This window comes from Caenorhabditis elegans, chromosome IV, assembly GCF_000002985.6.
Source record: "Caenorhabditis elegans chromosome IV".
Lineage (NCBI taxonomy): Eukaryota > Metazoa > Nematoda > Chromadorea > Rhabditida > Rhabditidae > Caenorhabditis > Caenorhabditis elegans.
This window is the reverse complement of record NC_003282.8, coordinates 6,112,484-6,139,320: the sequence shown is the minus strand read 5'-3', so window position 1 is coordinate 6,139,320 and position 26,837 is coordinate 6,112,484. Positions and strand designations below refer to the sequence as shown.

General features: G+C 33.6%; 2 protein-coding genes and 57 non-coding genes across 65 annotated transcripts; 27 read left to right on the top strand and 32 right to left on the bottom strand.

Moving 5' to 3' along the window:
- Positions 1-101: 101 nt before the first annotated feature.
- M03D4.76 lies at positions 102-245 on the bottom strand. Its single transcript, NR_055368.1, has one exon. It is a non-coding gene; the product is annotated as an Unclassified non-coding RNA M03D4.76 (non-coding RNA).
- A 119-nt stretch (positions 246-364) lies between these two features.
- On the bottom strand, positions 365-385 carry 21ur-13537. Its single transcript, NR_055367.1, has one exon.
- Positions 386-413: 28 nt separating this feature from the next.
- Positions 414-434, bottom strand: 21ur-10778. Its single transcript, NR_055366.1, has one exon.
- Positions 435-749: 315 nt separating this feature from the next.
- 21ur-6053 lies at positions 750-770 on the bottom strand. Its single transcript, NR_055365.1, has one exon.
- A 129-nt stretch (positions 771-899) lies between these two features.
- Positions 900-920, top strand: 21ur-10885. Its single transcript, NR_055364.1, has one exon.
- A 1,198-nt stretch (positions 921-2,118) lies between these two features.
- On the top strand, positions 2,119-2,139 carry 21ur-7948. Its single transcript, NR_055363.1, has one exon.
- A 13-nt stretch (positions 2,140-2,152) lies between these two features.
- 21ur-8913 lies at positions 2,153-2,173 on the bottom strand. The gene has a single exon (NR_055362.1).
- On the bottom strand, positions 2,154-2,174 carry 21ur-14521. Its single transcript, NR_055361.1, has one exon.
- Positions 2,175-2,189: 15 nt separating this feature from the next.
- 21ur-12244 lies at positions 2,190-2,210 on the bottom strand. The gene has a single exon (NR_055360.1).
- Positions 2,211-2,722: 512 nt separating this feature from the next.
- 21ur-7688 lies at positions 2,723-2,743 on the top strand. The gene has a single exon (NR_055359.1).
- On the top strand, positions 2,724-2,744 carry 21ur-10729. The gene has a single exon (NR_055358.1).
- A 386-nt stretch (positions 2,745-3,130) lies between these two features.
- Positions 3,131-3,151, top strand: 21ur-10077. Its single transcript, NR_055357.1, has one exon.
- A 138-nt stretch (positions 3,152-3,289) lies between these two features.
- Positions 3,290-3,310, top strand: 21ur-11646. The gene has a single exon (NR_055356.1).
- A 523-nt stretch (positions 3,311-3,833) lies between these two features.
- On the bottom strand, positions 3,834-3,854 carry 21ur-4552. The gene has a single exon (NR_055355.1).
- A 121-nt stretch (positions 3,855-3,975) lies between these two features.
- Positions 3,976-3,996, bottom strand: 21ur-759. The gene has a single exon (NR_055354.1).
- A 192-nt stretch (positions 3,997-4,188) lies between these two features.
- Positions 4,189-4,209, bottom strand: 21ur-11984. The gene has a single exon (NR_055353.1).
- A 150-nt stretch (positions 4,210-4,359) lies between these two features.
- Positions 4,360-4,380, top strand: 21ur-5209. Its single transcript, NR_055352.1, has one exon.
- Positions 4,381-4,471: 91 nt separating this feature from the next.
- On the top strand, positions 4,472-4,492 carry 21ur-2924. Its single transcript, NR_055351.1, has one exon.
- Positions 4,493-5,211: 719 nt separating this feature from the next.
- On the bottom strand, positions 5,212-5,232 carry 21ur-563. The gene has a single exon (NR_055350.1).
- A 759-nt stretch (positions 5,233-5,991) lies between these two features.
- Positions 5,992-6,012, bottom strand: 21ur-11982. Its single transcript, NR_055349.1, has one exon.
- On the bottom strand, positions 5,995-6,015 carry 21ur-3678. Its single transcript, NR_055348.1, has one exon.
- A 612-nt stretch (positions 6,016-6,627) lies between these two features.
- 21ur-11064 lies at positions 6,628-6,648 on the top strand. Its single transcript, NR_055347.1, has one exon.
- Positions 6,649-7,547: 899 nt separating this feature from the next.
- On the bottom strand, positions 7,548-7,568 carry 21ur-255. The gene has a single exon (NR_055346.1).
- A 237-nt stretch (positions 7,569-7,805) lies between these two features.
- On the bottom strand, positions 7,806-7,826 carry 21ur-13510. The gene has a single exon (NR_055345.1).
- A 74-nt stretch (positions 7,827-7,900) lies between these two features.
- 21ur-10909 lies at positions 7,901-7,921 on the bottom strand. Its single transcript, NR_055344.1, has one exon.
- A 182-nt stretch (positions 7,922-8,103) lies between these two features.
- Positions 8,104-8,124, top strand: 21ur-254. The gene has a single exon (NR_055343.1).
- A 106-nt stretch (positions 8,125-8,230) lies between these two features.
- Positions 8,231-8,251, bottom strand: 21ur-5571. Its single transcript, NR_055342.1, has one exon.
- A 721-nt stretch (positions 8,252-8,972) lies between these two features.
- Positions 8,973-8,993, top strand: 21ur-7351. Its single transcript, NR_055341.1, has one exon.
- Positions 8,994-9,164: 171 nt separating this feature from the next.
- 21ur-10802 lies at positions 9,165-9,185 on the top strand. The gene has a single exon (NR_055340.1).
- 21ur-4438 lies at positions 9,168-9,188 on the top strand. Its single transcript, NR_055339.1, has one exon.
- A 73-nt stretch (positions 9,189-9,261) lies between these two features.
- Positions 9,262-9,282, top strand: 21ur-2501. Its single transcript, NR_055338.1, has one exon.
- Positions 9,283-9,388: 106 nt separating this feature from the next.
- On the top strand, positions 9,389-9,409 carry 21ur-13778. Its single transcript, NR_055337.1, has one exon.
- Positions 9,410-10,918: 1,509 nt separating this feature from the next.
- Positions 10,919-10,939, top strand: 21ur-4364. Its single transcript, NR_055336.1, has one exon.
- Positions 10,940-12,018: 1,079 nt separating this feature from the next.
- On the top strand, positions 12,019-17,548 carry M03D4.4 (C2H2-type domain-containing protein). 2 transcript variants are annotated; one of them, NM_001028142.7, is made up of 8 exons: positions 12,019-12,166; positions 14,123-14,332; positions 14,383-14,496; positions 15,266-15,352; positions 15,441-15,562; positions 15,675-15,952; positions 15,999-16,459; positions 17,097-17,548. In NM_001028142.7, exons 1-8 carry the CDS (start codon positions 12,026-12,028, stop codon positions 17,199-17,201), a joined length of 1,518 nt encoding a protein of 505 aa, NP_001023313.1. In that variant the 5' UTR covers positions 12,019-12,025; the 3' UTR covers positions 17,202-17,548. The 2 variants fall into 2 exon arrangements, with proteins under 2 accessions (NP_001023313.1, NP_001023314.1); NM_001028143.6 differs by lacking the exon at positions 12,019-12,166.
- 21ur-1818 lies at positions 12,296-12,316 on the bottom strand. The gene has a single exon (NR_055335.1).
- On the bottom strand, positions 12,648-12,668 carry 21ur-1440. Its single transcript, NR_055334.1, has one exon.
- On the bottom strand, positions 12,649-12,669 carry 21ur-9584. Its single transcript, NR_055333.1, has one exon.
- On the bottom strand, positions 13,239-13,259 carry 21ur-7827. Its single transcript, NR_055332.1, has one exon.
- 21ur-4317 lies at positions 13,416-13,436 on the bottom strand. Its single transcript, NR_055331.1, has one exon.
- On the top strand, positions 13,606-13,626 carry 21ur-2260. The gene has a single exon (NR_055330.1).
- On the bottom strand, positions 14,589-14,609 carry 21ur-386. The gene has a single exon (NR_055329.1).
- 21ur-14171 lies at positions 14,590-14,610 on the bottom strand. Its single transcript, NR_055328.1, has one exon.
- On the bottom strand, positions 15,037-15,057 carry 21ur-11548. Its single transcript, NR_055327.1, has one exon.
- 21ur-8729 lies at positions 15,686-15,706 on the top strand. Its single transcript, NR_055326.1, has one exon.
- Positions 15,687-15,707, top strand: 21ur-4368. The gene has a single exon (NR_055325.1).
- On the top strand, positions 17,117-17,137 carry 21ur-1646. Its single transcript, NR_055324.1, has one exon.
- Positions 17,118-17,138, top strand: 21ur-12031. Its single transcript, NR_055323.1, has one exon.
- Positions 17,544-21,106, bottom strand: zen-4 (Kinesin-like protein). 6 transcript variants are annotated; one of them, NM_001372836.1, is made up of 9 exons: positions 20,655-21,106; positions 20,360-20,608; positions 20,012-20,317; positions 19,708-19,957; positions 19,473-19,655; positions 18,705-19,427; positions 18,562-18,648; positions 18,224-18,421; positions 17,544-17,977 (listed from the first exon to the last, which is right to left on the bottom strand). In NM_001372836.1, exons 1-8 carry the CDS (start codon positions 21,095-21,097, stop codon positions 18,299-18,301), a joined length of 2,364 nt encoding a protein of 787 aa, NP_001360082.1. In that variant the 5' UTR covers positions 21,098-21,106; the 3' UTR covers positions 17,544-17,977; positions 18,224-18,298. The 6 variants fall into 6 exon arrangements, with proteins under 6 accessions (NP_001360082.1, NP_001360296.1, NP_001023310.1 ...); NM_001372837.3 differs by having other exon boundaries at positions 20,012-20,311; NM_001028140.5 differs by lacking the exon at positions 18,224-18,421 and having other exon boundaries at positions 17,546-17,977.
- Positions 21,107-21,444: 338 nt separating this feature from the next.
- M03D4.78 lies at positions 21,445-21,570 on the top strand. Its single transcript, NR_101923.1, has one exon. It is a non-coding gene; the product is annotated as a small nucleolar RNA M03D4.78 (small nucleolar RNA).
- A 2,049-nt stretch (positions 21,571-23,619) lies between these two features.
- Positions 23,620-23,640, bottom strand: 21ur-14720. Its single transcript, NR_055322.1, has one exon.
- A 178-nt stretch (positions 23,641-23,818) lies between these two features.
- On the bottom strand, positions 23,819-23,839 carry 21ur-2964. The gene has a single exon (NR_055321.1).
- A 343-nt stretch (positions 23,840-24,182) lies between these two features.
- On the bottom strand, positions 24,183-24,203 carry 21ur-11892. The gene has a single exon (NR_055320.1).
- A 307-nt stretch (positions 24,204-24,510) lies between these two features.
- On the bottom strand, positions 24,511-24,531 carry 21ur-2651. Its single transcript, NR_055319.1, has one exon.
- A 221-nt stretch (positions 24,532-24,752) lies between these two features.
- Positions 24,753-24,773, bottom strand: 21ur-5997. The gene has a single exon (NR_055318.1).
- Positions 24,774-25,268: 495 nt separating this feature from the next.
- Positions 25,269-25,289, top strand: 21ur-11118. The gene has a single exon (NR_055317.1).
- Positions 25,290-25,655: 366 nt separating this feature from the next.
- Positions 25,656-25,676, top strand: 21ur-9148. The gene has a single exon (NR_055316.1).
- 21ur-7058 lies at positions 25,659-25,679 on the top strand. The gene has a single exon (NR_055315.1).
- Positions 25,680-26,183: 504 nt separating this feature from the next.
- Positions 26,184-26,204, top strand: 21ur-8990. Its single transcript, NR_055314.1, has one exon.
- Positions 26,205-26,588: 384 nt separating this feature from the next.
- On the bottom strand, positions 26,589-26,609 carry 21ur-11237. The gene has a single exon (NR_055313.1).
- Positions 26,610-26,837: the final 228 nt, after the last annotated feature.

Sequence of the window (26,837 nt, the reverse complement as noted above, 5' to 3'; positions counted from 1 at the left end):
TGTAAAAAATGTATTTCCCATATATTGTCTTTTAATTTTTGAAAGTCAACTTGGTACTTTAGATCCCCTTGTTAACTTACACTTCCTCCCCCTCCTTTTACCGACCTTCTTAAGTAGGTGTTCTTTTGTGTCAATGACTTCTTGCTCAGCTTCTCAAATATCACATTTCTGTCTACATGCTCTTTGTTGAGCTCTCAGTCAACCACCAGCCAGCTTCCACGTCTCTCTTTTTTGAATGGCGTGACGGTAAACAAAACACATTGACTGTGAAGTATGGAAAAGTTTGGTCAAACATTGGTAGGTGAGAGGTGGCACAAGTAAGAAAGAAGCTACTTTATGACGATATATTCTAGGAACGAAATAGAAAAGTTTCTTAATTCGACTAAGAAACTTGCATGATAAGAATAAGTTTTTAAAAACGTTGGGTAACAGTATTGTTTTGCAACAACCAAAAAGTCAATTATTACCGCTTTGAAACAGTAAAAAAATTTCCAAAATCAAAAGTTCCTCCGTATCCCAGGGGACAATTAGCACATTGTCCCATCATGTTGTATGTTTGCCAAAAGAGTCCATGCATGAAACAAGATACCGACACACACTCTCAAATCCTCTCCAATCATACAATACAACAGTATTTATCCCAATATGTACATCTACCATCACTAATCCAATTGGTAAATAAAAAAGCTGAAGATGTGGGTGAAAATTTGTTCAAATTAATGTTAAAACTAACAGGTCGATTAAACAATGTCGATTGAACAACAGGTCGATTGAAGTGTTTGCACATTCTTAATCAGAAACTTCATTTCTGAAACAGTAAAATTTTGAAAAAAAATGTTGGTTCAAAAATTACTGTTTCACTATGTATACTTGTGTTACAGCAAGACACGTGATGTTGATTTGAAAATAATTAGTTTATTTCCATTTATAATTGAACATAAACAGTGTTAAAACACAGGAAAACGTTGTGAACCTGTACGATTGATCAAAGATATTTATAGGCGGAGATTTTTTTTTTAAACTTTGGTGAGTTTTTTCTTAATTTTATTCGCATTAAAATTTAAATATATAATCAAATTTGAAATTGTTTTTAATTGAAAATTAAAGTTAACAAACGTGCCATGAAATTACAAACCGTTTTTCTGAACTTTTCACGATTGGCCCGCATATTTGTTGGTTTTTCGCATTAACATTTAAAAAATTAATTAAAGTGTTTTCTTACAATTTTTAATACTTTCAGATTTTAAAATCATTTTTGGGGATTTAAAGATACATTTTTAAATTACATGTGAAATCTGCATTTTTATTTTAGATAGGCTTTCGGGCGTGTCTACACGCCTACCTATTTGCCTCAGCGTTTGATCTCAATTTTTTTACAGTGTAGGCTTCAGATAGACGAATGACACATTTATTATACAACTTATTTCAGCCTGTAGGCACAAGGTAGGGCGTCTTGAAGGCATAAGCATTATGTGCCTAGAAGGCGACCTTCTCCACATGCTCCCTCTGAAAAAACTCCAAAGAGCCTATGTGACAAGTACTTGAGCACTTCAATTTCAAAACTGCTTGATCTCGTTTCATTTTTAAAATTTTCCTGCAAAACAAGTTTTGTGTGTGCGTTTCATCGCAAAAACAGTTGGTCCAACGGAAAGAGACCCTACGCATGGTGGCTTCATGCTCCTGGCACCGGCTCGGGGAGCCACCGATCAAGTTGACCTATTCACGAGGACAACGCAGGAGATGACCACTATCTTCTTTTTATCAGAAGCCGCCGTGTTTTGAATTCAACCGACATCAGCTGGTGGATTTCTCTAGTGGAAGAGGAAGAAGAAGTTTTTCTGATTTTTATTCATGCTTCCCTTTCATCTTTTTCTCATTTCTGAGACATTTGGGTGTTCTGTTGTTCCGTTACTTGATTAGAGATTAAATCGAGCAAAGAGATAACGTCAGGTGTTCCAAGCGGATGCACTTATTTTTAGAGATTATGGTTTTTAAAACAAATGTTTCAGTTTTTACAAGTATGTTTGATGTCTAGAAAATATTGCAAAATTTTCAAAACCAAAAATTATTTACTGTTCCAACGAAAAATTTAATGTCCTCCATGAAATTTGAATTCGATTCCAACACTTTTTGAATGTACGTGAGAAACAGTTTTCTATATTCCAACCAACTAACCTTGCTCAAAAACTTTTTCTGTTGTTAAAGAAGCAACAAAACAGTATTTTCATTGAAAGTATAAAATATTTCTTGAAAACGTAAAAATTATTCTCAAAAGACTCTCAATCTCATATTGTAATATTATAAACTTTCTCAAACTTTGAATGAGAACTTTTCTTATATTTTTATTAATATTAATTTTTTCTGCAAAAATTTGTGATCATAAAAGTGTGTAAACTTCGGTTGCATTACTGAGCTGTTTGCGCCTTTATTAAAAAACAACATTTAAAAAAATCCCTGTCACTGTAAGTACTCTGGAAATGAGCATGCAACCAGTTTTCATAATATAATCTCTATATTCATATTTTATGTTTTCTTTTTTAAAGGTCTCTTACGTTATTCACAAATTAAAAATTTGGCAATTTCTTTATTTAAAACCTGATTAATTTGTTTCAAAAAATTCACTGTTTCAAATAATGTTTTTCGTCTTATATCTGAATTTGTACGTTTTGAATAATCACTGTTTCACGTAGTTCATAAATTACTTTGCACCTAGGTATCATAATTCCACTCTACCTAGAGACATCAATTGACGTCTTTGTGAAAATTTCCTCGAAAATTGTCATTTTTTTTTCGAAAAATATCAAATGTTTCATAATTAAGTTTTTATTCAGTCGTGTTTTGCAGATATATGTTTTTTTTTCATTTAATGAAAACAAAAAAAAATTAATTAATTTTATTTTTCAAATTTTGCGATTTTTAGGCCGACCAAACTGTCAAATCGGATTGACTACACATGTTTCAAATATTCTAAAGCGTTTTAGACAATTTTACCTTACTTTGAGTTGTTTAGAGACTTATTTTGGAGAAACCATTTTCATTTTTGTTGCTTACAAATTAACTGTTTAAATTTCAGTAGATTTTTGCTTTTTCTAATTGATCATATACAACTACTGCTTTTGAAAACCACTGATTAAGAAAATTGTTTTTAAGTTATATGATTCACTATTCACAATTAAAAAAAATTAGTAAATCATTCATCTCACAATACTAAAACTAAAAAAAATCATGATTTTCAAAAATTCAATGTTTCAAATAATTGTGTGATTTTCCATGATTTTTCAAAGATTATTCCATCAACAGTCTTGCATCTCCCATTCACCTCCATTTTTTTCCACCTGTTAATGTGGTCCAAAGCACAAAAAGAAGAAGCCGCTGGACCATCAAGTGGTCACTTGCAAGCACACACACATTGTCTCTCTCTCTGCGCACGCGAGATATAGATTACAACCGGTGGTATGTAAAGGGATGGTAACTAAAGAGAAGACAGAGAAGGATCATTTCCTTCAGAGTGACACATGCTCCGCGAGCCGTTGCGGAGCCAATCAAAGCGCGGCTGGTGGCGGATGCCGCGCGGTATTTCGCAAAAAAAAGACAACTGTTGGAGGAGGAGATGGATGAGGTTAACATGGTTCTTGCTCTTTTGGTTTTGTGTGGGATATATTTTTAATCAGAATTCATGAATAGGTGTTAGTCAACGAAACAGTATTAATATAAAAGTATTGAAAATTACGAAACAGCAAAAAATAGTTTTAAATCTTAATTTATTGTAATAATTAATAACTTTCGAATCATTAAACAAATTCTCAAAATAAAAAATTTGAAAAAAGTTTGCTAATAGTAAGCAATGGTGGTCAATAGAATCTAACTTTTTGGAAATCTTTATATAAAATCTGCGAAACAGAATTTCTTGAAGTTATGTAACGCCGTAAAATTTTAGATTTGTTCAAAAAGTTTAATGAAATGCCATTTTGCTATTTTGGCCTGCTGTTAGTGTAAACAAAAATGAAAAAAGGATCAAAGTATTACATAATTCATGAAACTGTAAAAAATTATCTTTTAAGGTTAAAATCCACTTTTCATTTAATTTTGTAATTATAAAGTTCGAATTTTTAAACATTTAACAAGTATCACCAGAAATACTTAGGTTTGAAAATGTGTTAAAGTTTTTGAATTTTAACCAATAAAATTCGTAATTAAAAAAATTACCAATTTTCAAAACATTATTTTGCAATTTTCATATAATATCTGTGAAACAGAATTTTTTGTAATAATCCTCTTTGAAATTTCCCATCATTTTATTCAAGTAAATTTTGACTATTTCATTGAATTGTTAAATCATGCAAACATTAAAATCAATACTTCTTTTAGTTATGCTGCCTAAAACTCTTTCATAGTATCAAAGAAGTATCAAAAAGTAGACGGCGGTTCTACTGATACAATATAATAATTACGTAATAAGCGGTTGGGTCAATCGGACCCTCTTCACCTTGTCAAGTGACAAACATGGCACCGTAAATGGATAGGGATTAGGATTCAGAGACTGTATTAATGTGCAACACAGAGAATGAGATGAGAACTGTTTGTTTAGCGGTGATACAAAAAAAAGATGATGTGTAGACTTGAAGAAATGGAAAAAATTCTATGAGTTGTTGAAAGTTGGAAAAAAGTGAGGGTTTCGTTAAAGCTCGGGAAATTCGGAATTAATTTGAGAATTTGAATATTCAAGAAGGCTACATCATGAGGGCACACAAAAATCCTGCCCTGAACGTTGAATAGCGTCAGTCGGTGGTTTTTTTTATTGAAAACTTTTTTGTAATAGTAATCCATAAAATCTGAATATTAAACGTTCCGTTAGAGATTTTGCCAATTTTTCAAAAAGTTTATATTTTCTGCGAAATATTAATTTTCGGCGAAATATGAACTATTAGTTAAAAAATTCATTTTATGATTTTCTTCTGAAAGTATTGGTGGCGAAAACTGAGCAATCTGCACTTTTTGGGTACAAAAAAACATTTAAATAAAACTTTAAACATGATTTTTAGAGATTTCAGCACGTGTAGTCTTAACTTTTTCCCCACTGGTGCTACTCCAACTTCAGGTCGACCAATATCTGCCTAGCACCAATTGCCAAAGTGAAAAAAATGTACATCTTGAAGAGATGACATCCTGCTAGGAAATTCCTAGTTTTGTCAATGAGAAGCAAGATTTCAAAACGTAGTTACCACTCATGCATCGAAAATAATCAAAATTGCCAATTTATTTATTAAGTACATGAAACACGTTTCGATTTTTCCACTCAAATTATGTTAAATTTAAAAACGGCAACCCTTCACACTTATTACTTGTCACCAGATCCACCTTTCTCTATTTTTATTGGTGTCTCCAATGGAAGACACATGGCGTAATCGGATTGCTCCCCGCCAGACACCATCCTGTATCCTCTTGGTGATGGGTGCTCATTTGAGTAAACCACTTTCCATTCCTATACTTTTTTGTTTATATCCTCTCTTCTCTTATTACTCTCTACTCGAACGTTTTGCTTAAAAAAATGATTATAAATAAACAGCTTGATTGCATAAGTGCAAAGGAATCTGTTTTATTTTAAATTTTGTTTTTTTTTTCTAATTTTTTGTTCATAGGTTCCATATATTCTTTGTTTCGAATGAGAGAATAGAGTTCTAGAGGTTTTTGAATTTCATGACCGTTTTAATATTTAAATAGAAAAATCATGAAACTTGGCTTTTGTGTCGTGCAAAATATTATTTTTCGCTTTTTGTGAAAAAATGTTTTGGTGGTGTAACAGAGAGATACAGGGTTTTTGGGAACTTATGAAAAATAATTTGTATTAATTTTTTAAAAATTTATTTTTTCTGAAAGTCAGACGCAAATTTTTTGAACTTCCAGCGGAGTGAGAAGGGCGCCGATCAATCAGCATCCTTCGTTCACCCCCACCATTCGCTTATTGGATATGGTCATTTGCAGAAGTTCATAAACCCTGATAATTAATACCAATTAGTAGTAGTCCAAATTTGAAAGAGAACTTAAAAACTATATGAAACAGTACATTTTTGTATAAACGTTGCAAGTTTCTTTCACTAATTTTTTTTCTGTTTATTAGCGTTCAATATTAATTATGAATGTTTTGTTTATAAAAGTTCAGCTCGCAGGCAAGAAATTATTTGAACTTCGCACCCATTATGACGGATGCCGATCATTCAGCGGCCATTGCCACGCCCCTTGCAAACCGCACATTGGTCAGCGACAGAAATATTTTTGAGCAGAAAAGAAAGAATATACAATAGCAAAAGTTCAGTTTTGCATGAGAACTTAAAGATTAGGTGAAACAGTAATTTTCGTTGAAAGTTGGCAATACAGTGTTTTCTATTTCACTTGTTATTTAAATGTTTTCCGATCTATCACAGAGCGTTCATTATTAATTATGAATTCTCAGTTTAGAAAAGTTAAGCTCGAAGGCAAACATTTTATTAACTACGTAAACGTTAATGTTAGTTGTTTTGCAAGTGGGCTTAAAACTTATATGAAACAGTAATTTTTGTGGAAAGTTGGCAATATATTTTTTTCGGTTTCACTTGTTTTTCTAATGTTTTCCTATTTATTAAAATGCGTTGTGTATCATATTATATTTAGTTCGCATAATTTAACAAGTTTGCACGTCTACGGATTTCAAAATTTCCAAGCGTTGCTCACCTGTTAAAAAAAACCCCTCCTCGCGTGCTTGACCAATTAAACTATGTATTCTTTATCAAGCATAACCTACTGCTTCATCCTCTTACGAACCCCTTGACTTTTGCACCAAATATGCTCACAAACTACTGGCTCATTCTTTTCCTATTGATCTCCACTACCTCTCTATATTTACCCGAAAAAATGGAAAGAAAAGACGAGAGACACATACAAAAACACACAGTCGAGTCAATCTAACCAGCAGTCAACCTAACCCCCTTAGAGATAGAGACACCGTCGTTAGCCTTCTCCTTTAGCTTCCGTTTCTGTGCTTGAGCTCCATCGGAGTTTGCTCATACCGTTGGATGCTTTCGGGCGCTGTTTGGGTTTGACTTTCTCTTCTTCTTCTCCACTTTCACCCAAAAAATAGTTGGTAAGTTTTCGACGCGAAACCGAAAACCGAACAAAAACCGTTTGACTTTTCCAACGGGAGCCCGCTTTTTTGCGTGGTGTTGAGTAAAGAGAGCTCATATTGGAATGACGTGGTGGTGATGGAAGAATGAAGAAGGGAAGCAGAGAGTAAATGGAAAAAGGATTGCAAAAAATAAACAAAATGTTTGTGGTAGTGTTTCTTTAGTTCGCATGTGTGGAGGTGGCAAAAGAACTTGAAGAATTTATGGAGTCAATAATGAAGAGAGAAAGACGCCTACTGAAAAACCTTCAAAACCTTGGGAGTTTTTTCTCGTTATTTTGCAGTACCGGCAATTGATGGTTTTTGTAAATGCCTTCACTCATTTCTTTATGAAAATACGTAAGATTATGAATTTTGAAGCACTTTGAAATCGACACATGTTTTTGCAAGATATATAATTATGACTTCTTCATTGAAATAAAGAGTTTTTACAAAACTTATCAGATTAGTGAAACAGCAATTCACCGTTTTGATAAAAAACCAAAATTTAATTTTTTTGAATTTAAATGCGATCAAATATCAAACAAGATGTAATATAGATAATGTATGCTATCGTATTTTTCCTAGTGACCTAGCCTACCGGAAAAAATTAAAAAACAAAATACCAGCTGCCTAAGAACTGAAAGTGAGCCAGCAGATCATTCAACAGTGAAAGAGGACCGAATGCATATTTTTCATAATTCTTGGAATGTTATCTATAATCTGTGTGAAACAGTTAAATTTTGTTACCATAAAAATACCATTAAAAAATACCATTTTTCTAAATTGGATTTCAAACATTCGTAATAATATTATAGCTTTTCTGATGCAGTAAAAATTTCTGAGAGGCCAAAAATGCTTATACTTAAAGCTAAAAAACGTGACAGTTTCAAAATAACACATCTCACATGACATATTTCCACCGTTTTATATTATGCTTATATTATAGTAAACATTCAAATATTCGTTGATCTGTTCGTTTCTAAGGTTTATTTAAATTTAGGTACTAGTGAACTTTTCATATGATTATCACACATTTTTGCAAAGTTTACAAAAACTCTGAAAGAGCAATTTAATGTTTTAACAAAATTGGAATTTTAATTGAGTTTCTTGAGAATAACGATGAATGCATTAGCACGCAAATAATGATTTGGTTGAAACAGAAATTTTATAAACTTTTAAAAATTCAATTATCAATGATGGATTTAAAACGTTGGTAATAACTTTGTAGATTTTTTGATACATTAAATATTTTCTAAATAACTAGAAAATGCGAATTTCTAGTATTTCATAACTATAACTCCCTAACCCAGTAGATTTCTGCGTGCGTGATTCTTCTCCTTCTCACAATTCCCATTCACAATGCTCCTTCTGTATGACAGAGCACAAGCGTGAAAAAAGAGCTTTTCAGTATGAAAAAGAGTGTGTGTATGTGTTTGTGACCAATTGGTAACCGTATTGCTTGCGGGAGCCAGCGGCGCGGGCTCCTGTCGCGTGATGAATTGGGAGTCGCGCATCGTCGTTTCAAAAACGGGCGGCGCCTTCTTCTTCATTTCCTCCCACAACAAAAGTACCATATCACGTCGAGAGAGAAAGAGAACCCAGAAGGAAGAAGAGCAGCGCTTTTTCACGACACGCCAAAGAGAGAGATCAAGATCAAGATGGACTCCAACTTGAGCGCGCGAGTCTAGAGACGCTTGTTTGATTTTTTGTGAAGTCTGAGAGTCATGAACTAACATTATATTGTTTTCTTGTAGCTACCGTAGTTTATGGTTTTTAAAAATTATTTTCCTGTTTCAAAATCTCCATTTGAAAATCATCAGAGCAGTTTTTCTACTACTGGTGAAGAATTTGAAAATTACTATAAATTGGAAAATATTAAACACTTTCTTTGGCAAATTCGTTTTCACTTTGATGTTCATAGAGAATTTAAAATATCTTTGTTTTTCGATTGATCGTGCTTTGAAAATCTTAGAAAAAAAATACGGTTTCAAAATTTCTACATAATTTTTTTGGTTTCAAAATCTAATAATACATCACAAACAACTGTAGTAGTTCATGGTTTCAAAAATTTATTATCCTGTTTCAACATCTCCATTTGAGAATCACTAGAGCAGTTACTCTACTGTGTATCTCATGAGAAATTCGCAAAATCTTTGCAATGTTGCATTTCAATTCAATTAACTTTACAATTATGAAAAAAAATTGCGGTTTCAAAATTTCTACTTTTAATTTTCTACAATTTTTCTTCATTTTTTCTTTACGTTGTACACTACAATTTTGACTTCTCTGCGTAATTAAAAATTCGTTTTTCGATTAAATTTGCAACTTAGATTCATAGAAAAAAAATTACGGTTTCAAAGTTTCTACATAAATTTATGGTTTCAAAATGGGATATCTAGGACCAAAACAATCAAAACAATACAACTATTTTAGTACATAGTTATTCAGAAGTTATTCTCCTTCCCACTGATCTAGGAGTCCTGTACCATCAACCCCGCCCCTTTATTGCCCCAAAGCAGTTGTTAGCTCCGCCTGTGGAAGATAGCATGTGTCTACTGCGCAACAACTGGTTACATACAGGTCATCCAGGTCTCGAGCAGCTTTTTTTGTTTTTCCTTAGGTTTCTCCGAGTTACAATAATTTTTGCTGCACATTTTGCTAAGTAACATGCAATCCTTCCTGTTAAATTTTTATTGCCCTGTCGTTTTTCCCCCACCTGCACTTTTTGCTATCAGATCTCTCTGTTTCCGACCACCAGCATCTTTTTTTCGTTTTTTTTTTCAACTGGGGGAGATCTTCAGAACAGAAAAAAAAGTTGTTCGTGTAGTTTATGAGTGTGTGTGAGATATCAGAGAGAAGACGAGGGGGAGACCACCACTGAATACCAGATGGGTGGCACTGGACGGCACAGAATGAACTCTCGGGAACGGATGTTCCAGGGTGATGTGGAATAAGCATGGAGACGAATAATTTATTAAAAATTGAAAAGGAAATTCTTTAAATGTAAATACCAAAATTACTGTTTCAATTTTTTCCTTTAAGCAGCATTGAAAAAATAAAACTACTACCTTTTTTGCCTGCTTTATTTACAACTTTTTAAACGGGAATTCGAAAAAATTTGTTAATATTGCCGTTTTTCTTTCGAAACATGCTCATGTTCAAACACAAATGTGAACTCCAAAAACACCAAAAATTACTGTTTCAGGTTTAACTCAAAAACTCTAACATAACTTTAATCAACTGCCTGCGTATCGTTGGGTGAATCAAAACCAAACACATCTCATCTACTTGACTTCATATTTTGTGTCAAGTGCCACCGAAGTGACTCACTATTTGGAGCTGTTTTTCGGAGTTTCATGTCAACTAAAAACTTTCAAAATATTTTCGATTAGGTTTTTAAGTTTTGAAACGTTATTGTGTGACAACAATTTTGTTCTGTCTCACATTGTCAATATTAATGAGGAGTGAAAAATTGATTAATCCATGTTACATGTTACATGTTACATGTTTTGCAAATTAGGTATTTAACTGGTGCGCGACTTACGCCTACCTTTTCTTAAATCGCCCCTAGTTGCCCGGAAAACGCCTCTGAAATTATTTTCAAATACTTATACTCCGACAGTAAGAGTTCAACAATTTTTAATAATTTCTATGAGTGGTCATTGTTCACCTTCGGGCTCAAAATTTGTAAATTGGAAATTATTTGAAACTTTTAAATATTTCATAAATCTACTGTTTCACCATTTCATTGAATATTTTCATAAAGCCAAATAGTTTCAGTCAGTCGTATGGGTTTATCCAAGTGCATTGTTGTCCGTTTTTTTCAATTTAAGAAGGAACAAAATTACAAGAATGCATTTTAAACAAATGTTTTCAAACAAAATGCTGATATCTAAATATTTTGTGTAAGATAACATTTTTCGATAATTCTTGCGTGTGTGAAGGTATTTTCAAAAATTCGCCCAGAATTTAAATTGGCTGAGTTTGTTTCAATTATGCTGAAATATTCATATATAGATTTTTTGAAAAGTGGCGATTTTTTCACCACTTTTTTAACCTAAATTAAGATTTTTCAAAAAGTTTTGTTTTTTTGCCAGTTTAGCTTCATATGAATGATTTTTCAATCTTTCCCCCAATGGCCGTACTCTACCTTAAAGTTTAGAAGTAGTCTCAAATTTTGGTAACGTCGGAGGAACTGAGTACTGTAAAGGTTTTTATTTCATTTCTGACTCCGTTCTGTGCTTTGACTCTTTGCTTTCTTTTTCACTTCATTTGTTCATCATCATCATGAAAGTCAAGCCTCTTTCTTTACCAATTTCTTTTCAAAACCATTTAACTTTTCTTCTTCCCAACTACTGGCTCGTTTGCTTTCAATCCTAATACAAATAGTCACGCAAACAAAAAAGAAGCGTTTTTTCTCTAAGTTTCCACCTTTTCAACATGCGGATTAGATTACTGTATCTTCTCTATCTTCGTCATGAAAAGAGAAAGAAGAAGCCCGAATGGGTGTGGTGGTGGCAGTGGGGTCATCCAAACATCTCACAAGTACCTCTAGGTTTCCCGCATCTTTACCTCCATCATTGATTCTTCTATCGGTAGCAGCACACCGTTTACTAACAAATATCTGAATAAGTGAGTGAGCACACAATGACCCCGACTACTTGGTTAGGAGCCTTTTTTCTCTAGTACATGTGAAAGCAATCAAGCACATCCACCAATCATTAACTGCCGTGGTGGTGGTCCTCCAGACCCCTGACACTTGTTCTTTTTTCATTTTTATACTGATGTTCGACAGCAATGTCAATTTCCTGAGCAATCCTTCAACTTTCTTTGCGTTTATGTTTTTTTGTAAATTTGAAAATAGTCCTGTTCCATTGCAGACATATCATGAGCTCACTGTATTTGTGTCGTGACTGTTCGGGTGCATTTCACAGTTTGGACGAACTACAGAGACACGAGAGGGAGGAGCATGAGACGGTGGAGCAAGGGGATCAGGAAGAGGATCGGATGGAGGATGACAGTGATGAGGTTAGTTTTGCTGGAGACTGGTTGAAAAAGAAATCCAATTTTCTTTAATATAAAGTTTCACCATTTAAAAACGACTTTAAAAACGACCGTTAAATTACTGTATACTGTAACTACTGTATATCATGTAACTGATACTCTAACTGTATGTCATCATGTACGATTTTTCAGCTATCTAAATGTGGAAAATTTGAAACAGTAAATTATTGACACTATGAATTTTAGTAAAGGTTTTATTTCAAACACTGGAAATATAAGAATACGATTGAGAGCAACTTATCGAGAAAAAAGTTTAAGGAGAAACTCATATAAATAACATGATGAAACAATTATAATTTCCACAACCTCACTTGTTTGATATCTCACGTATAGGCTAGGCATGGTTTAGGTGTGGAGAAAAAATGCCTGCTTACCTACAGGTAGGCGTAACAAGCCATCTAGCCCGTTACTTGAAAAACAGATTTTTCTTATTTTTCATTCATTTCAAAATTCGCACAATTTATCAACCTCGTTTCAAATCTATCTTTTCCTTATAACAATATCTTAAAACAGACTAGAATTGTTGCCAAAAAATGTCATGCAGTGATTCTCATTTCATGCTTTAATAACATGTTATCCTTATCCAATATAATTACTATTTTCCTGCTCCGCCCACTCATGACCTACTTTTTCTGATCAACATCTTCTCATGGTTACACCCATTGCCATTCCATCACTGCGGCAAAAAGTGGGCGTGCCTTGATCGGTTCGTGTTGGTGCCACGCACACACACATCTCCCGGTCAGAAGCATCGAGGAAGAGCCCAGGCGTTCTTACACATCTCCCTCGCAGCCATTTGCATATTGTTCCCCCCTCCATTCATTTTTCCATCGGACCTCTGATCTTTCCTGGCACCAACAGACACCAGAGTTGAACGGAGCAATCCTGAAGTGATGCTCATAAGCGATATGTCTCCCTCACCATCATTCGTCTTCACTTTTTTGTTTAGTATCCGTATTTCTGATTCTACAATTATTCATTTCCGGTTTTCTTTTTTCATTAACAGTTATTTTCTTGCTTGGCTGCAAAAAATTAGTGAAGATAATAGAGCGTTTTAGTGGGTTTCTCCTAAGTTAGCAACTTACAAGAACATAGTGAAACATTCATTTCTAGAACTATTTTGAGTTTTAAACTTCAAAGTTGTTAGTGGGGATGTAGTCTATATTTACTTGTTATAGGTTTTTTTCAAAAATTTTTAAGTGAAAGTTTTTATTAATTGCCTAAGACATTGTCAGTGATATGTTATAAAGTTAACAACTTACAAAAACGTAATGAAACAGTAATTTCTAGAATTTCATTCAAGTTTCAATTAAGCCCACTTTTCAAATTGTTCTAAAGACTTTCGTCAAAATTTTTTCTGTTTCAAGAATAATGTAAAATATTAGTTTGCATATTCTATCTAATCTGTGTTCAATTTTCACTGCACGCATTTCTGATCCTAATTTTTTTTCAATTTTTCCCATGTCGTTGCGCGAGCGAGACCACCTGTCAACGCATCCTTGTATGACCTTGGTAACATTTTTTATTAAATGAGCACTTTTTCATGTTTGTTGAATATCTACTAGCGCTCTGATCATAATTTGAATTTGAAAAAATAGTAAATGAAGTTTCAATAGTCTATCTTCTAATAGTATTGGTTCCAATGTGTTTTATAGAAACTTATTGCAGCATGTTGGTACGATATTTTTTATTATAATTTAGTGTCAAAATTTTGAGAAATATTTTATCAATCTGAAAATGTTAATTGTTCAAATCTTTTAAAGTTGCCACTTCCGAGAAATTTTTTTCGAAAATTAATTTTTTAATTAATTTTTTCAAATTGATTAATTATTTTTCAGTATTTTAACATTAACTTGGGCTCAAAACCTTCTTATTATAGAAAAACTTCACCATTACCCCACTAAATTTAATTGTTTTCAGCTCGCGATGATCAAAATCAAGATCGAAGATTCCGATTTTTTATCGGACACAGATTCATCACAACTATCCATGAATCCAACGACACCTTCAGAAAAGTCATCTTCTGGTGAGAAAGGGCGTTACGAGTGTGAAGATTGTCATGAGATGTTTGCTGTAAAAAGAGAGCTGGCCACACATATGAGAATTCACAGTGGAGAACAACCGCATAGTGTGAGTTTTATACTTTTCGGGAATTAATTTAAATAATGCACTCATTTCAGTGTACGCAATGTGGAAAAGAGTTTGGAACTCGGCAATTATTGAAAAAGCATTGGATGTGGCATACCGGAGAACGGTCCCATGTTTGTCCGCATTGTAATAAGGCATTTTTTCAGGTAAGGATGGATTTTCAAGAAAATGTTATTTGCTTCTCCAAAATTCAAAAGAAAAAGTTGTCCAATTAGGATAGAGTAAATAACTTTGTACAAGTTTACCCAATGTGCGTACAATACTGCTTGCGTTTAAGAAAAAATATTTAACAAGATGTTGAAACAGTAGTTTCATGAAAAATTTTCAATTTTCAAAGAAGTTTGAATTTAGTTTTTTTTGCCTCAATATATTGAATATATCTGTAAAATTTTCATGTACCCTAAATTTTTGATGATTTTTTTTCAATTCTGCAACAAAAAAAATTAAGCCGGGCCCATTTGTTGAGACTTTACTGTTTCACCAAATTTTATCGGGTTTTTTTAGGGTTTTTTTGTGATTCTACGTTTTGATCGAATTACAAACGGAAAACCGAAAATACGCGTAAAAAAATTGTATTGAAATTGTTTCAGTCACATATCTATTGCAACTTGAAGAAATGGTGAAACAGTGGTTTTATAGGTGCTTCAGATTTTAGTGAAAAAAAAACAATATTCTATGTTTTATTGCATAAGCGACAATAATTGACAATAATGCCTGATTTCATGAAATTATTTAAAGAGATGATTAAATAGTAGTTTCATGAAGTATTTACAATACTCCAAATTTCAACTTAAGAGTATTCACTACCATTTAAAGGAAGTTACTGTACCTTTCTGCAAACTTCTAAATTTAGATATTTGCTATTTTCAATCTATTTACCTTAACTACTCCTAACTTTTACTCTATTGTTTTCAGAAAGGTCATCTCACTCAACATTTGATGATTCATTCCGGTGGACGCCCACACGAATGTCCACAGTGTCACAAAACATTTATTTTTAAGGTACGTTCAAACATTTAATTTTTACTTTTGCAAGGCTACTTTTGCAAGAATCTGCTAGAAAACTTTAAAACACGATAGATCATTTTAGTTTGATCTCAATCGGCACATGAAGATTCATCAAGAACGAGGATTCTCGTGTCAACAATGTGGAAGATCATTCTTGAAGCAGGTCATGTTGGACGAGCATCATCTCAAGTGCAAGGGAAAACCGTAAGTAGCGCGTGCTTCATGCCTGCCTGCCTACGCGCTTTCACGCTTTTTGTGCCTACGTAGCTACCCCAATTTCCTACTGTTTTACTCATTCTATAATTATATTTTCCAGATCATCACCAATTCGGTCTCTACTCACTCCCACTATGAAAGCTGGATTGGAATCTGCAATTTCCATCAAACCACCTCAGGAATCAATGATTCTCTCATCAGAAACTATTGCAAAAATGGCTCAGAAATTATTAATTCAGCAGCAAGAGAACCATAGGAACGCATTGAACACACTTTTGGTTAAGCAGCACGAGAATATTCTGAATAATAATAATAATAATGAAAGTAATATTTTGAATGGAAGTGTGATGCATAAGGATGCTGGGTTCGAGATTCCAGGTACAGGAAACCTTTTATAAAAATAAAGAAACTTCCCATTTTTCAGCTCCAACAATTCCACTCAGCTTAACATGTATGATCTGCAAATCTCAATTCAATAGTCAACCATCCTTTACACTTCACATGTACATGCACCATATTGCGAATCAAAATCCAAATTTATCGATTGATTCCACCCATATCCATCATACTCATCAACCTACAACAATCAGCCATCAAAATGATCCAACTCCTCTTGGATCGGACTCTGATCTAGCCACTGATACATCATGTGCTTCAAGTCCTCAAAAGACATCACCACTTCAGCTTCTCGAGTCATCATGTCTCGAACAAAGCTCAGTGAGCCCGTCGAGTTCTTCTGGAGCTTCACCTCAACCAACTGCTTCGGAATCTTCAACGTCTTCGTGTAAAGACTGTACGAATAGTTGGCAGAGAGTTCATGATTTGGAGCAGCAAATGGTGAAGAAGGATGAGGAGTTTGAGAATTATAAGCAAATGACTAAACAGGTTGGTTTTTGCAAAGTTTTTTGAATTACCTGATTTTAAAAAAATCGATTTTGTTTGGTTAAAAAATCTTGCGACTTTTTTGAAACAAAAAACTTTAAAATATGTATATTATGAGAACGTATGTACATAGAAAAAGGTTTGACATCAGAAGATTTTTTTGAAATCGAGAAGAAAACGCGCTCCATGGCCAGTTGTAAAAGCTCCGCCCCCGAACTATTGGTCTCGTTAGGTACATATTTGGCGATAAAACCGTATTTTTAGTCAATTTTAAAGTTTTCATTTGTTTTAAAAAGTTCGTTATTCTGGGTTTACGGGAAAATAGCCAACGAGACCCATCGTTTGGGGGGATTAGCGGTTGAGCGCGTTTACACGTCGATTTCAAAAATGGATGTTTTCTGCGTCTCAATAATATATTTAAAACGTTCCCAGAATTTTTTTAACCGACCAAACTTCTGGAAAATCTTTAAAATAGTCCGACAAATTATTGTCTTGCAAACTTTTGCAAAGAAATTAAACTGGAGAGAAGAAAGTTAATAGCAATTTTTGAAAAAAACGGTGCGGCACGCTTGCAAATTTCATGCCAGACTTGCGGAAAATATTTCAAAATTTCCACTGTTTCAACGAATGTATATTTCAGATCATCGCAAATGTTTCCAATTTCTTGACAAATACAGCAACACCGGATAATATGTTCATGATGAATGCAGTAAATGTATTCACTCATCTTAAAAATACTCTCTAGGCAATTAATTTTCACCGATTTTCTTTTTTTTTTCTCATATTTCTCTCACCACGTGGTTTCTGATCTTGTCTCTCGCCTGGCTTTTCCCAATTTAACTTTAATTTTAAAAAATTAAATCTCTCTGATAATCAATATTTCTGACCTCTTTTTCATGATAATCCCTTTTTATTTTTCGATTGAATTATTTTTTGAAATACCAACCAAAAAATCAAAAAACGCGTATTAAATCATAATTATTTGTATAAAACCGTGCCTTTTTCCCACCATTTTCTATGTAACCCTCGACCTAAATCGGGTCTTATTTATTGAGATTCATTTTTTTGAACGAAAATAAAAGCTAACTTATTTTCATATTTTATATTCTTTGAGTTTAATTAAAATTAAAATACAAAAGCATTTACTAGTACACAAATCATCGTCGGGAATAAAAATGAACAGAGTTCTTCAGATCGATATCAAAAAATTGTGCGTAGAAGGAGAAAAAGACGAAGAAGTGAAAGATCATAAAAATGCGGTGAGGTCTACAAAAAAACAAGAGTTCTCTTCGAGTTCGGAAAATGGGATTATGAATGAGAAACATAATAAATTAATAAATATTTGGAGAAAATTTGAAGAGTATGGTACAAATTTGACATGAAAATGCAGCAGGATGGAGGTAAAAAGATCAAAGACGGCACTTATAATTACTTTCGTGTGCTCGGAGATTCGTGAGTGAGTCTCTCGATATCGTTGAAGAACACGGCAGTGCCACCGGAAACTGTTGGAATTACATTTCCCTGAAAAATTCGAGATGAGCAACAGATGAGAAAGTGGAACACAAAAATAAATGTATTTTTAAAGTTATATGACCTAAAACATTACATGAAAAACTGAAATTAAATGCATATAGAACTAGCACTAAATTAGTTAATTTTAAGCATGAAATTTTAACTCAAAAAGTATATATCAAGCAAATTCAGGCAGTTTTCTCAAGCACTACTAAAACAGTATCTAAAATAGCCAATAAACAATCAAAAACATACAACAAACACATAAAAATGTAAAAAGAGCAGCTTCATCTTCTCATTCCCCCAGCAAACATTCATTTCAAATAATTCTCATTCATCTTCTTCTTCAACATCATGATTAGAGTATATCGTTATCGATTTTACATCCGTACACGGTGAATACGAACTGCTTTGCGAGTCTTCCAGTTGAAGTTCTGGTGGTTTAGATGGTGCCTGTTAGAATGCGTTACGTGTGTGCTTTGTGAGAAGAAAAGACGGACAGTTTTGTATCAGGAAAGATGGGTGATAAGGACACGGGAAAACGACAACGGGACGGTACAGGCGTGTTTTTGGGTGGAAACCAAGGAATTTACCTTCACTATATTCGTGCTAATGTTTCCTTCATCGTCAACTTCTTGATGCGTGAGACGGTATTCTCCGGATTTGTTCAACTGATGCATCTGGAAAACAATTGAATTACAATAAAATTGCGGAATTTATTAATGTTTTTTCCTACCTCAGGTTTAGTAGTCCGTATGGCGTTAGCCGGTGTACGAGACTGAAGAACCGTTCCTGTTGGAACTCGATGAAGTGGCTGATGATCCAATAGACGAGATGCAGACTTGGATCTTCTTTGATATTTTGGATTAACGTAACCCTGTTGACCACTTCCTCCACTTGAAGATCCAGACATTACAGTGGTCGATGTAGTGGCTTCTAACCGTTTTTTGAAGACTGGAGCACGTCCTGGAGTTTGATATGGCGGTGGTGGAGTTTGGATTGGAGCTGTTGGATGAGCCACATTCTCTTGATCAAATCGTGATCGAAGAGAAGCAACAGACGGGGATGGATTATCAATAATTCCACGAACATTTCTCATCGCCTTCTTCTGTGACTGAATAATCTTCCTGTCCTCCATTTTTTGTTCCATAAGCTTTTCCATAACCAGAGCATTCTCTTGCTCTCCTTGCTCACACGAGGCAATTCGTTCCTTCATCGAAGCGTTCTCACGCTTATATCTTGAGCAGAAACCTCGAAGCTTCTTGATTTCTTCATCCTTGTCGTTTAGAGAATCTTTGAGACGTGCAATCTCTACTCGCTGGTAGTCTGCTTCCATCATGTATTGGCGAATCATAGTAAGAAGAGTTGAAGATGGTCCCTCTTCTGATGAATTTTGAAGAGATGAAAGTTTCCGAGCATACTTATACATGGAATCTACCGTATCTTTGTCATTGCAATCCTGGAAACAATTTGTTCAAAACCATTCAATTTGTGAAATTCTTACTGTCAAACAGAATGTCGGTGGGCACGGAATTTCTCTACTTCCATCATCCTCCATACGAACAGATCCATCTAGCTCAGAATTCCATTGGGTGAAGAATGAATGAGGAATCCGCTCGGATGGCATTCGTTCAACTTGCTTTTTCACTTCAATTGTTTGTGATTCTTCAGCGAAAGCTAGAGCACTCTGAAAGTTACGAATTTAAATAATTAGTAAATTCTTTGAATTCTGAACGAACCATGTTTTCATCGTAATCATCAGGCTTTGGATTCACACAAATAACCATTCTGATTTTTCCATTTCCTTCCAGATAGTTTTTGAATAAATGAGTCAATTTTGACTGGCGATATGGAACTTGCTCAAGGTTTTGTGAGGAACTCTTTTGGTTACGACGGAGTACTTCAATACACTGACGAAGAGTCATGAGGGACTGATTGATCGAGTTGGCTTCCGCAAGACGTTCACCAACATTCTGTGTGCGCTTTGCTCTAAAATTTTTCTCATTAAACATATATATTTCAGTTTACAACAAAAAAACAAACCTCTCAGATCCAGCCAAATCTACCAAACATAACTGCGAAACGATAATTTGCGATGAGTCCATTGTTGGATACACGCTTTTCGTCTCGTAGGCTCTCGGAGCCATAACCAATTTGATAGTGAATACGGAATGAGAACGGGATGAATCTTTGTTGAGAAGAGTGGACGATACACGACGACGTTCTTCTCCAAGGCAGAACACTTCGAGAGCTTCCTCGCTTGACGAGACTTCAACATCTTTGGCTCCGTCGACGTACATCTGTTGCTGACGATCATGACGAATTTCACGCTTCGTCAATACTCTGGAACTAGCGGAGGGTCACTATCAATTATTGCTCGATTTTTCTTACCCATTTCTGGCGTCTTCCAACAAATCGTAGCAATAATTGTTGTAGATTTCGACGTAGGTTACGAAAACCGAGCAAACCATATCGTCGTTGTAGCCTGACAGCTTTATAGCTTCACAGTAACGATCAGTGATTTCGCGTGATGTGGAAAGACGGTCTGCAGCCATTTGATGGCGTTTCAAGTGAGCATCCAATGTGGCACGGATCTCGAATGTATTCAGTGCTGATGGATAGAAGATGCATTTCTCAACTCTGGAAGAAAATAATATTATTTGCTTTTTTCGTTTCAAAAGCTTACCGATTATTAATACTATTGAAAATTACATCCAATGTACGCGGCAGTAGTCCTGTGCCGGTTTCAGTGGGTTTTCCCGTCATTGTATACGTTTTTCCAGATCCAGTAACTCCATAAGTGAATAACAACGAATTCTGACCTTTCAATAGGTTTAAAATTAAATCAACAGATGTCCGCTCAAAAACAGTAGCTTGTCCATCATTTTCCGAAAAAACTCGTCCAAATCTAAACACTTTCTCAACTTGTGGAGCGTTTTCGCGTCTGAACTGTGCTGGTGGAAGAACAGTTTGAATAGATCCCTCATCAATTGCAATAAGACTTGGAGTCGAGCCAGTATATGGACAAAGACGACAAACGACTTCGATACTGTCGGTTTCTTCAATCGATAACTTCTTCCGGCGGACTTGGTCTCGCGATGGAGTTATTCCTCGTTTACGCGACGACATTTTCTGAAATGAATTGAATTAAATAAAACAAGTTTTGTTATATTGATTTACAAAAACGGTTTTATTCCAAAAAACCGTGAAAAAATAACAAATTTCGAAGAAAAATCAACAAAAACAAGTCAAAGCAAACATGTGAGAACGGTTAGAATTCAAACTGGCGGCGGAGGGGGAGGGTGCGCAGTGAGACCAGCCACGCAGATAAATCTATGCGCCTTTAATACCTATGTCTGCGTCTCTCACACAAGGCAGCGAGAGTGGTACTCTTGTAATATTGCGGTGGCACTCGCTAGCTCGCGTTTTGTCCGCCGCCACCGTGTGCTATGGGCCTTCCTTCAGTGCGGGGAGTTGAGACTGTAATGGGTTCCGAAAGGATGAAAATCCTCAAAGTTCCTGATGTGGCCGCATCAAAGCACAGGTCGGATATGATTGTAGTGAGATATAATAAAAATCATTTAAAGACATAAAAATAAACACATAATACATAGGAAGATTAATAAAAAACATACGAATAAGTTACAAACAAGGAAATTAATTATCATCTGTAAAAGTTGAGGTGCCAATATAAGATTCGTTTTGCTAATTTTTAATAGAACTTTATATTCTTTTTGTGAAAAAGTGTCTTCGTAGTTTGGTTTTGTATTTCCCCCAGATTAACTTGGTTTTGGTTCTGGTTTTGTAGTTTTTGTCTATTTTTAAAAATTGGTCAGTGTCAATGTCAACTTTGTGTACTCTATCTCTATCAATTTTTAAGAGCCAAATGTACACAATAAGTTCTGCTGATTTCATAGTGAATAAATTTCTAGAAAAAAAAAACATGATATACCACAGTGCCAGTAGCCCAACAGTACAAAGAAAACATGTGAAGTTCACTAGAATATTCTACATTTGTTTACTTCTAGAATTATAATACTATAAAAATTAATTTTCAAGTCGTAGTAAAAAATCATTAGTAAAAGATAAAACGTAGTAAAAGAGCCAATTGTAGTACAAGATCAAGTAGTAAAACAGTATTTGCCAAAAAATTCAAATAACAGAAAAAGGGCATCCTTGGTGTTCAATCCAAGCGAGCAATGAATTCGGAGCAGTTCTGAATTTGGAAAAAATGTGCCAATTTGTTGAAAAATAATTCTTTCCACAGCAATTTCGAAGTTTATTTTTTAAAACCGTCCTTAAAAATCTCAGTGTTTTCCATTTCAGACTCAAGATTCCGTTTCAGATAAATCACGTCATGACGTATCTGAAAAGAGAAGGGCGACACATTAAGATTCAAAAATCGTCTGAATTCTTGCACTCGCATTAAATTATTTATAAGCTTCTTATATCTCTGATCATCAATCAAATGGGGTTCCCAGGATTTTAATTCTTGATTCGTTTTTTTTTTGCGAGGAGCAATGAGTGGGCGCAGCCGAATCGGGGAAGCCAAATTGTTGAAGATGCTCCCCAAATTATGAAACGTTTAAACAGGATTAAACATTCTATTACGGGCACACTAAATTCTGAGAATGCGTATTGAGCAACATATCTTACGCGCAAAATGTCTTGTAGCGAAAACTACAGTAATTTTTTTAAATGTCGATTTACGGGCGGAAAGTTCGAAACAAATTTATTTTCGAATTGTGACAGCGATATTTAAACTTCCTCCAATTTTTCGTTGAGCGTCAAATGTGATGCGCAATACGCATTCTCAGAATTTAGTGTTCCCGTAATATTTTTTGTTTTCACCCTTCGTGGGAAAACTACAGAATATTCTCAATTTTCTCCAGAAATCACCACACTCCAAACACTTGGAAACTCACGAGGTGGTTAATTACTGATTCTTTGAATTCTTTTGTGTGTTGATGAGAAGAGAAGAGTTCAAAAGGTTTCTGCCGCCCACAACTTTTCTCTTCGAATATTTATTTTTTCTCGTCCATTCAATCTTTTTTTGCAAAGGTAATTCAAAAACAAAAAAATGTTAAATAAGGAACAAAACGCGAGAGTATGGAGAGGAAATTCATGCGGAAATACGGTTCCTTCCATTGTTTTTCTTTTATTTTTAAGTTTGAGGAGGTGGAATAGGTTACGCCTACACGACTTTTTGCACACAGTATAAAAAGGAGCAGAACTCATTTAGCTAGGTACTTTTTGAATTCCCAGATGCGACTTTTTGCTTTTTATACGGTACCCGGTGTTTAAGCGACAACTTTTTTGTTAAATGTAAAAAGATGTTCGCCTTTAAAGAGTACTGTAATTTTTAACTTTTGTTGCTTCGAAATTATCATCAATTTTTTAAATACTTTTTTGATGAAACCCAATTTATTTTTTGTTTAACATTACAGTGTTCTTAAAAGGGGCCCCCTTTTTCTCATTTAGCAAAAAACATGCCGAGACCAGTGTATCGTATTTTCGGCGCGAAACAATTATTTGAAAGTTTTTTTTTGAATTGGAAAATATTCTGGGGTAGGCTAATTTGGCTTTGCCGCATTCCCCAGACTCAAATATACTGTAAAATGATATCGGTATTTTCAAATTGTGTTCATTAAATGGTCTCTAATAAAAATACAATAAAGGACAATTTTCAGATCATACTAATGGAAGACTTGAAACTGTAAATATTTTGGTATATTTCTATAATATTTCAAATTTTCAACGCAATTTTTTTGAGCTGTAAGCATAATCCTAAAATAATCTTCAATACAAGTTACAAAATTTAACTAAAAAGTTTCTAAATAAATACATAACTCCTCACATAATTCTGTTGTAATGATTTGATTATTTTCAAGTCGTACTAATGAAAGTCATGACACCGTAAATATTTTTAAAGAAATTTCGTCTGAAAAGTTCAGGCCTTATCAGTCCAAAATCATTTACTACCAGGCCATCGAACTTTTGAAACACTAACGTCACTTTCACAGCTTTAGTCTTCCCCTCGACTCCGCCCCATTTCTCTAACTATAAAAGCCACCACGCTTGGCTTAAGATATTTGTCTAGACTTTTTAGACTCTTAGATATGTGAGTCAGTTTTTATGACTATTTGGTGCATATCATTTGAAGCATCATGTGTCATCCTTATTAGTAGGTTTTTTTTATGTGACGACGTAGAAGTGAAGGGAAATATTTTGCAAAATTTTGTTCTTTTTTTGTAGTAGATCTTTAATATTGAGATGATACATTAAATAATTTACTTTTAAATATCAAATAACGAATTTTGCATTTTTGCATCTGCCAAGCCTATATCCCTTGTTGGGTTTTCTGCAAAAAGTTCACTATCAGTATTTTATTTGACCTCTGATATTTTCTGTAGAAAAACTGTGAAATACCAGACGCATTGTTTGCTACGATTTTCAGATGTCCAACTGAAATGTCACACTCTCATGAAAAAGTCTGATTTGTTTTTGTTTTCTTTCTTCATTCATGCATTTGAAAATAAACTTTTATACATAAGTGCTGAGTAATAGATAAAGAATTGTCAAATCCTACTAACAGAAGACTTGAAACTGTAAATATTTTTTATTTGAATTTTTCAATTATTAACGCAATTTTCGTGCAGTTGTGGGCACAGTTTCAACAGTCAAAAAGTCAAAATAAATGGGAAATTTAAGGAAAATTTTCATTTTTCTTTTGGCATCGGAAACGTTTGCTTTTTTTGTTTTTTCTTCTTCATTTAAAAATAATTGTTCTAAAAGCTGCGAGTGAATAATTTGATTATTTTCAAGTCATACTAATAGAACTCATGAAACCGTAAAAAAAATGAAACGCCAAAATTCCAAATATATCACAAAATTCTTGTTTAGTAAATCATTTTTATTTGATGAAATACACTAAAAATATGGAAAACATTGTTCAGACCAAGTTGGCTTGAAAATAATTTTTGATTATTAACAGAATAAATGACACGTATTTTTAGGGTTTGACATATTTATAGGTTTTTATTGTCAAAACAACATGTTGTAGACTTTTGGAATTCAATTTGTTTCCGAGAAATATAAATACTTAGAATTAAAGGATACTTGCTCTTGGGGATAAACTTGGGGCGATTCAGAGTTATTCTTATTTTTCTAGAAATATTTAGCCACAGAATTTTTTGTGACCCGAGCTAAATAACGCGTTTAATAAATTTATTAAAATGTTGATTCAAAAATTTACTGTTTCACTACAGAATTATTAGTAAGTTATGCTTGAAACTTTTATTGAATTCGTTAACTTTTTTTCTAGTAAATTCTGCAAATTCTGTCATTTGCAGGTTTCTAATTTAAAATGTCAATCTCAGATTCCCATATTGCTGTCAAATTGGCCTTTTTCTCATTAAATGAATGAATGGTAAAAGGACATTTTCGTAATGAAAATAATATACCAGATGAAATTGAATGTAGATGATCATGCAAAAATGAGCATATAGAATATTCCAATTACTTTTAGAAAATGGCTTGGAAAATGTAAACAAGTATGTTTGTAGTTTGACTTTATTCAGTAAAAGCTTTGAATACGCTCTAGATTATTTGAGTGAGAATTTTTAATTTTTTAAAATTTATACTATTTCAGATTATTGCTAAAACTCCTAGAATGATTTGACACAATTGATTCGTGTGTTTCATCTTCTCTATTAGAGCTCACAATTAGTGTGTAAATAGTGAATCTAATTGAAAACCATCGAAAGTCATAATTTTTTAAAATCTTAATTTTTTAAACATCCGAAAGTTTGGGCTTTTTAACAAATTTAGAGCATTCAAGCATGTTCAAAGCCTTTTTTGTTTAAAGCCCTGTGAGCCCAAAAAAATGGTTTATCAACAATTTCTCAACTGGAGCTACTCCATTTTCAACTGTTAAATACAAAAACTCCAAATCTACATGTAAGAATTATTTTTCTTGAAATTTCTGAAAATGAAAACAAAATGTATTTCAAACTAATTCCGGCAAATTTTTTGTTTCTCCAGTAATGTAATTTTTATAGTTGTTAGGGTATAAAAATGAAAGTATAAATAAATTCAGTTATTTTCAGAAACCATTATTTGCACATTCTTTAGAGTAATCGTGAGAATTCTTGTAATTTTCTTTATTCACTTTTTCAGACTATTCATAAATTTCTCATTGTATTGAGACTATTGCTTACACAATCAGTGTTGAAGAATAATAAGAAAGTACAATTATTGGAAAACCAAAAAAAAAACAACTTCTTTGGTATAATTCTATGAAAAAATATAAAATTTACAAAACTTTTCGAAGTTGAGTTCTATGAAAGGTCTCTTTTTTGAATATTTGAACGAAAATTGTGCAAAACGAATAGCAAAATAATCGAATAGCAAAATATTGTGATTTTTTGAAAAATAAAAATTTTAATTTTCCTAGTTTTTGAAAGAATTATAGCGCCCATGGGAAACTGTTAAAAATTTGCAAAAATTGCTCTGGATTTCCTGAAAATCTCATGTTTTTCGAAATCTCGGCAATTTGCCAAAACTGGAATTCTGTAAAGTCAATTTTTTTGGGGTATTTTGAAATATTGTTTTAACAGAGTTTTGCGCTGCCAAGTGTGTAATATTAATTGAGCAAATTATTATACTTTTATGAACAACTTGAAGCCTCAAAATCCAGTCGCAAATATATTACAAAAAGTTCAGAAGAACATGTGAATTTTAAACTCTAAACTCAAATTGTTTCCTGTTTCCGGTCTAATATCAAAACTCAATTACTCATGTTTTCTAAAAGAACTTCAAAAATCCATAATTTTTTTCTTCATTATTATTATTGTTATCCGTCTCTTTT

Bases quoted from the DNA above. Each gene is read 5' to 3' on its own strand.
- M03D4.4 (NM_001028142.7), top strand. From the start codon at position 12,026: ATGAGCTCACTGTATTTGTGTCGTGACTGTTCGGGTGCATTTCACAGT. The intron at 12,167-14,122 runs GTTAGTTTTGCT...AATTGTTTTCAG, and splicing joins TGGAGGATGACAGTGATGAG to CTCGCGATGATCAAAATCAA. The intron at 15,353-15,440 runs GTACGTTCAAAC...AGATCATTTTAG, and splicing joins ACAAAACATTTATTTTTAAG to TTTGATCTCAATCGGCACAT.
- zen-4 (NM_001372836.1), bottom strand. From the start codon at position 21,097: ATGTCGTCGCGTAAACGAGGAATAACTCCATCGCGAGACCAAGTCCGC. The intron at 19,958-20,011 runs GTTTGTTTTTTT...GAAAAATTTTAG, and splicing joins GATTTGGCTGGATCTGAGAG to AGCAAAGCGCACACAGAATG. The intron at 18,649-18,704 runs GTAGGAAAAAAC...ATTGTTTTCCAG, and splicing joins TACGGACTACTAAACCTGAG to ATGCATCAGTTGAACAAATC.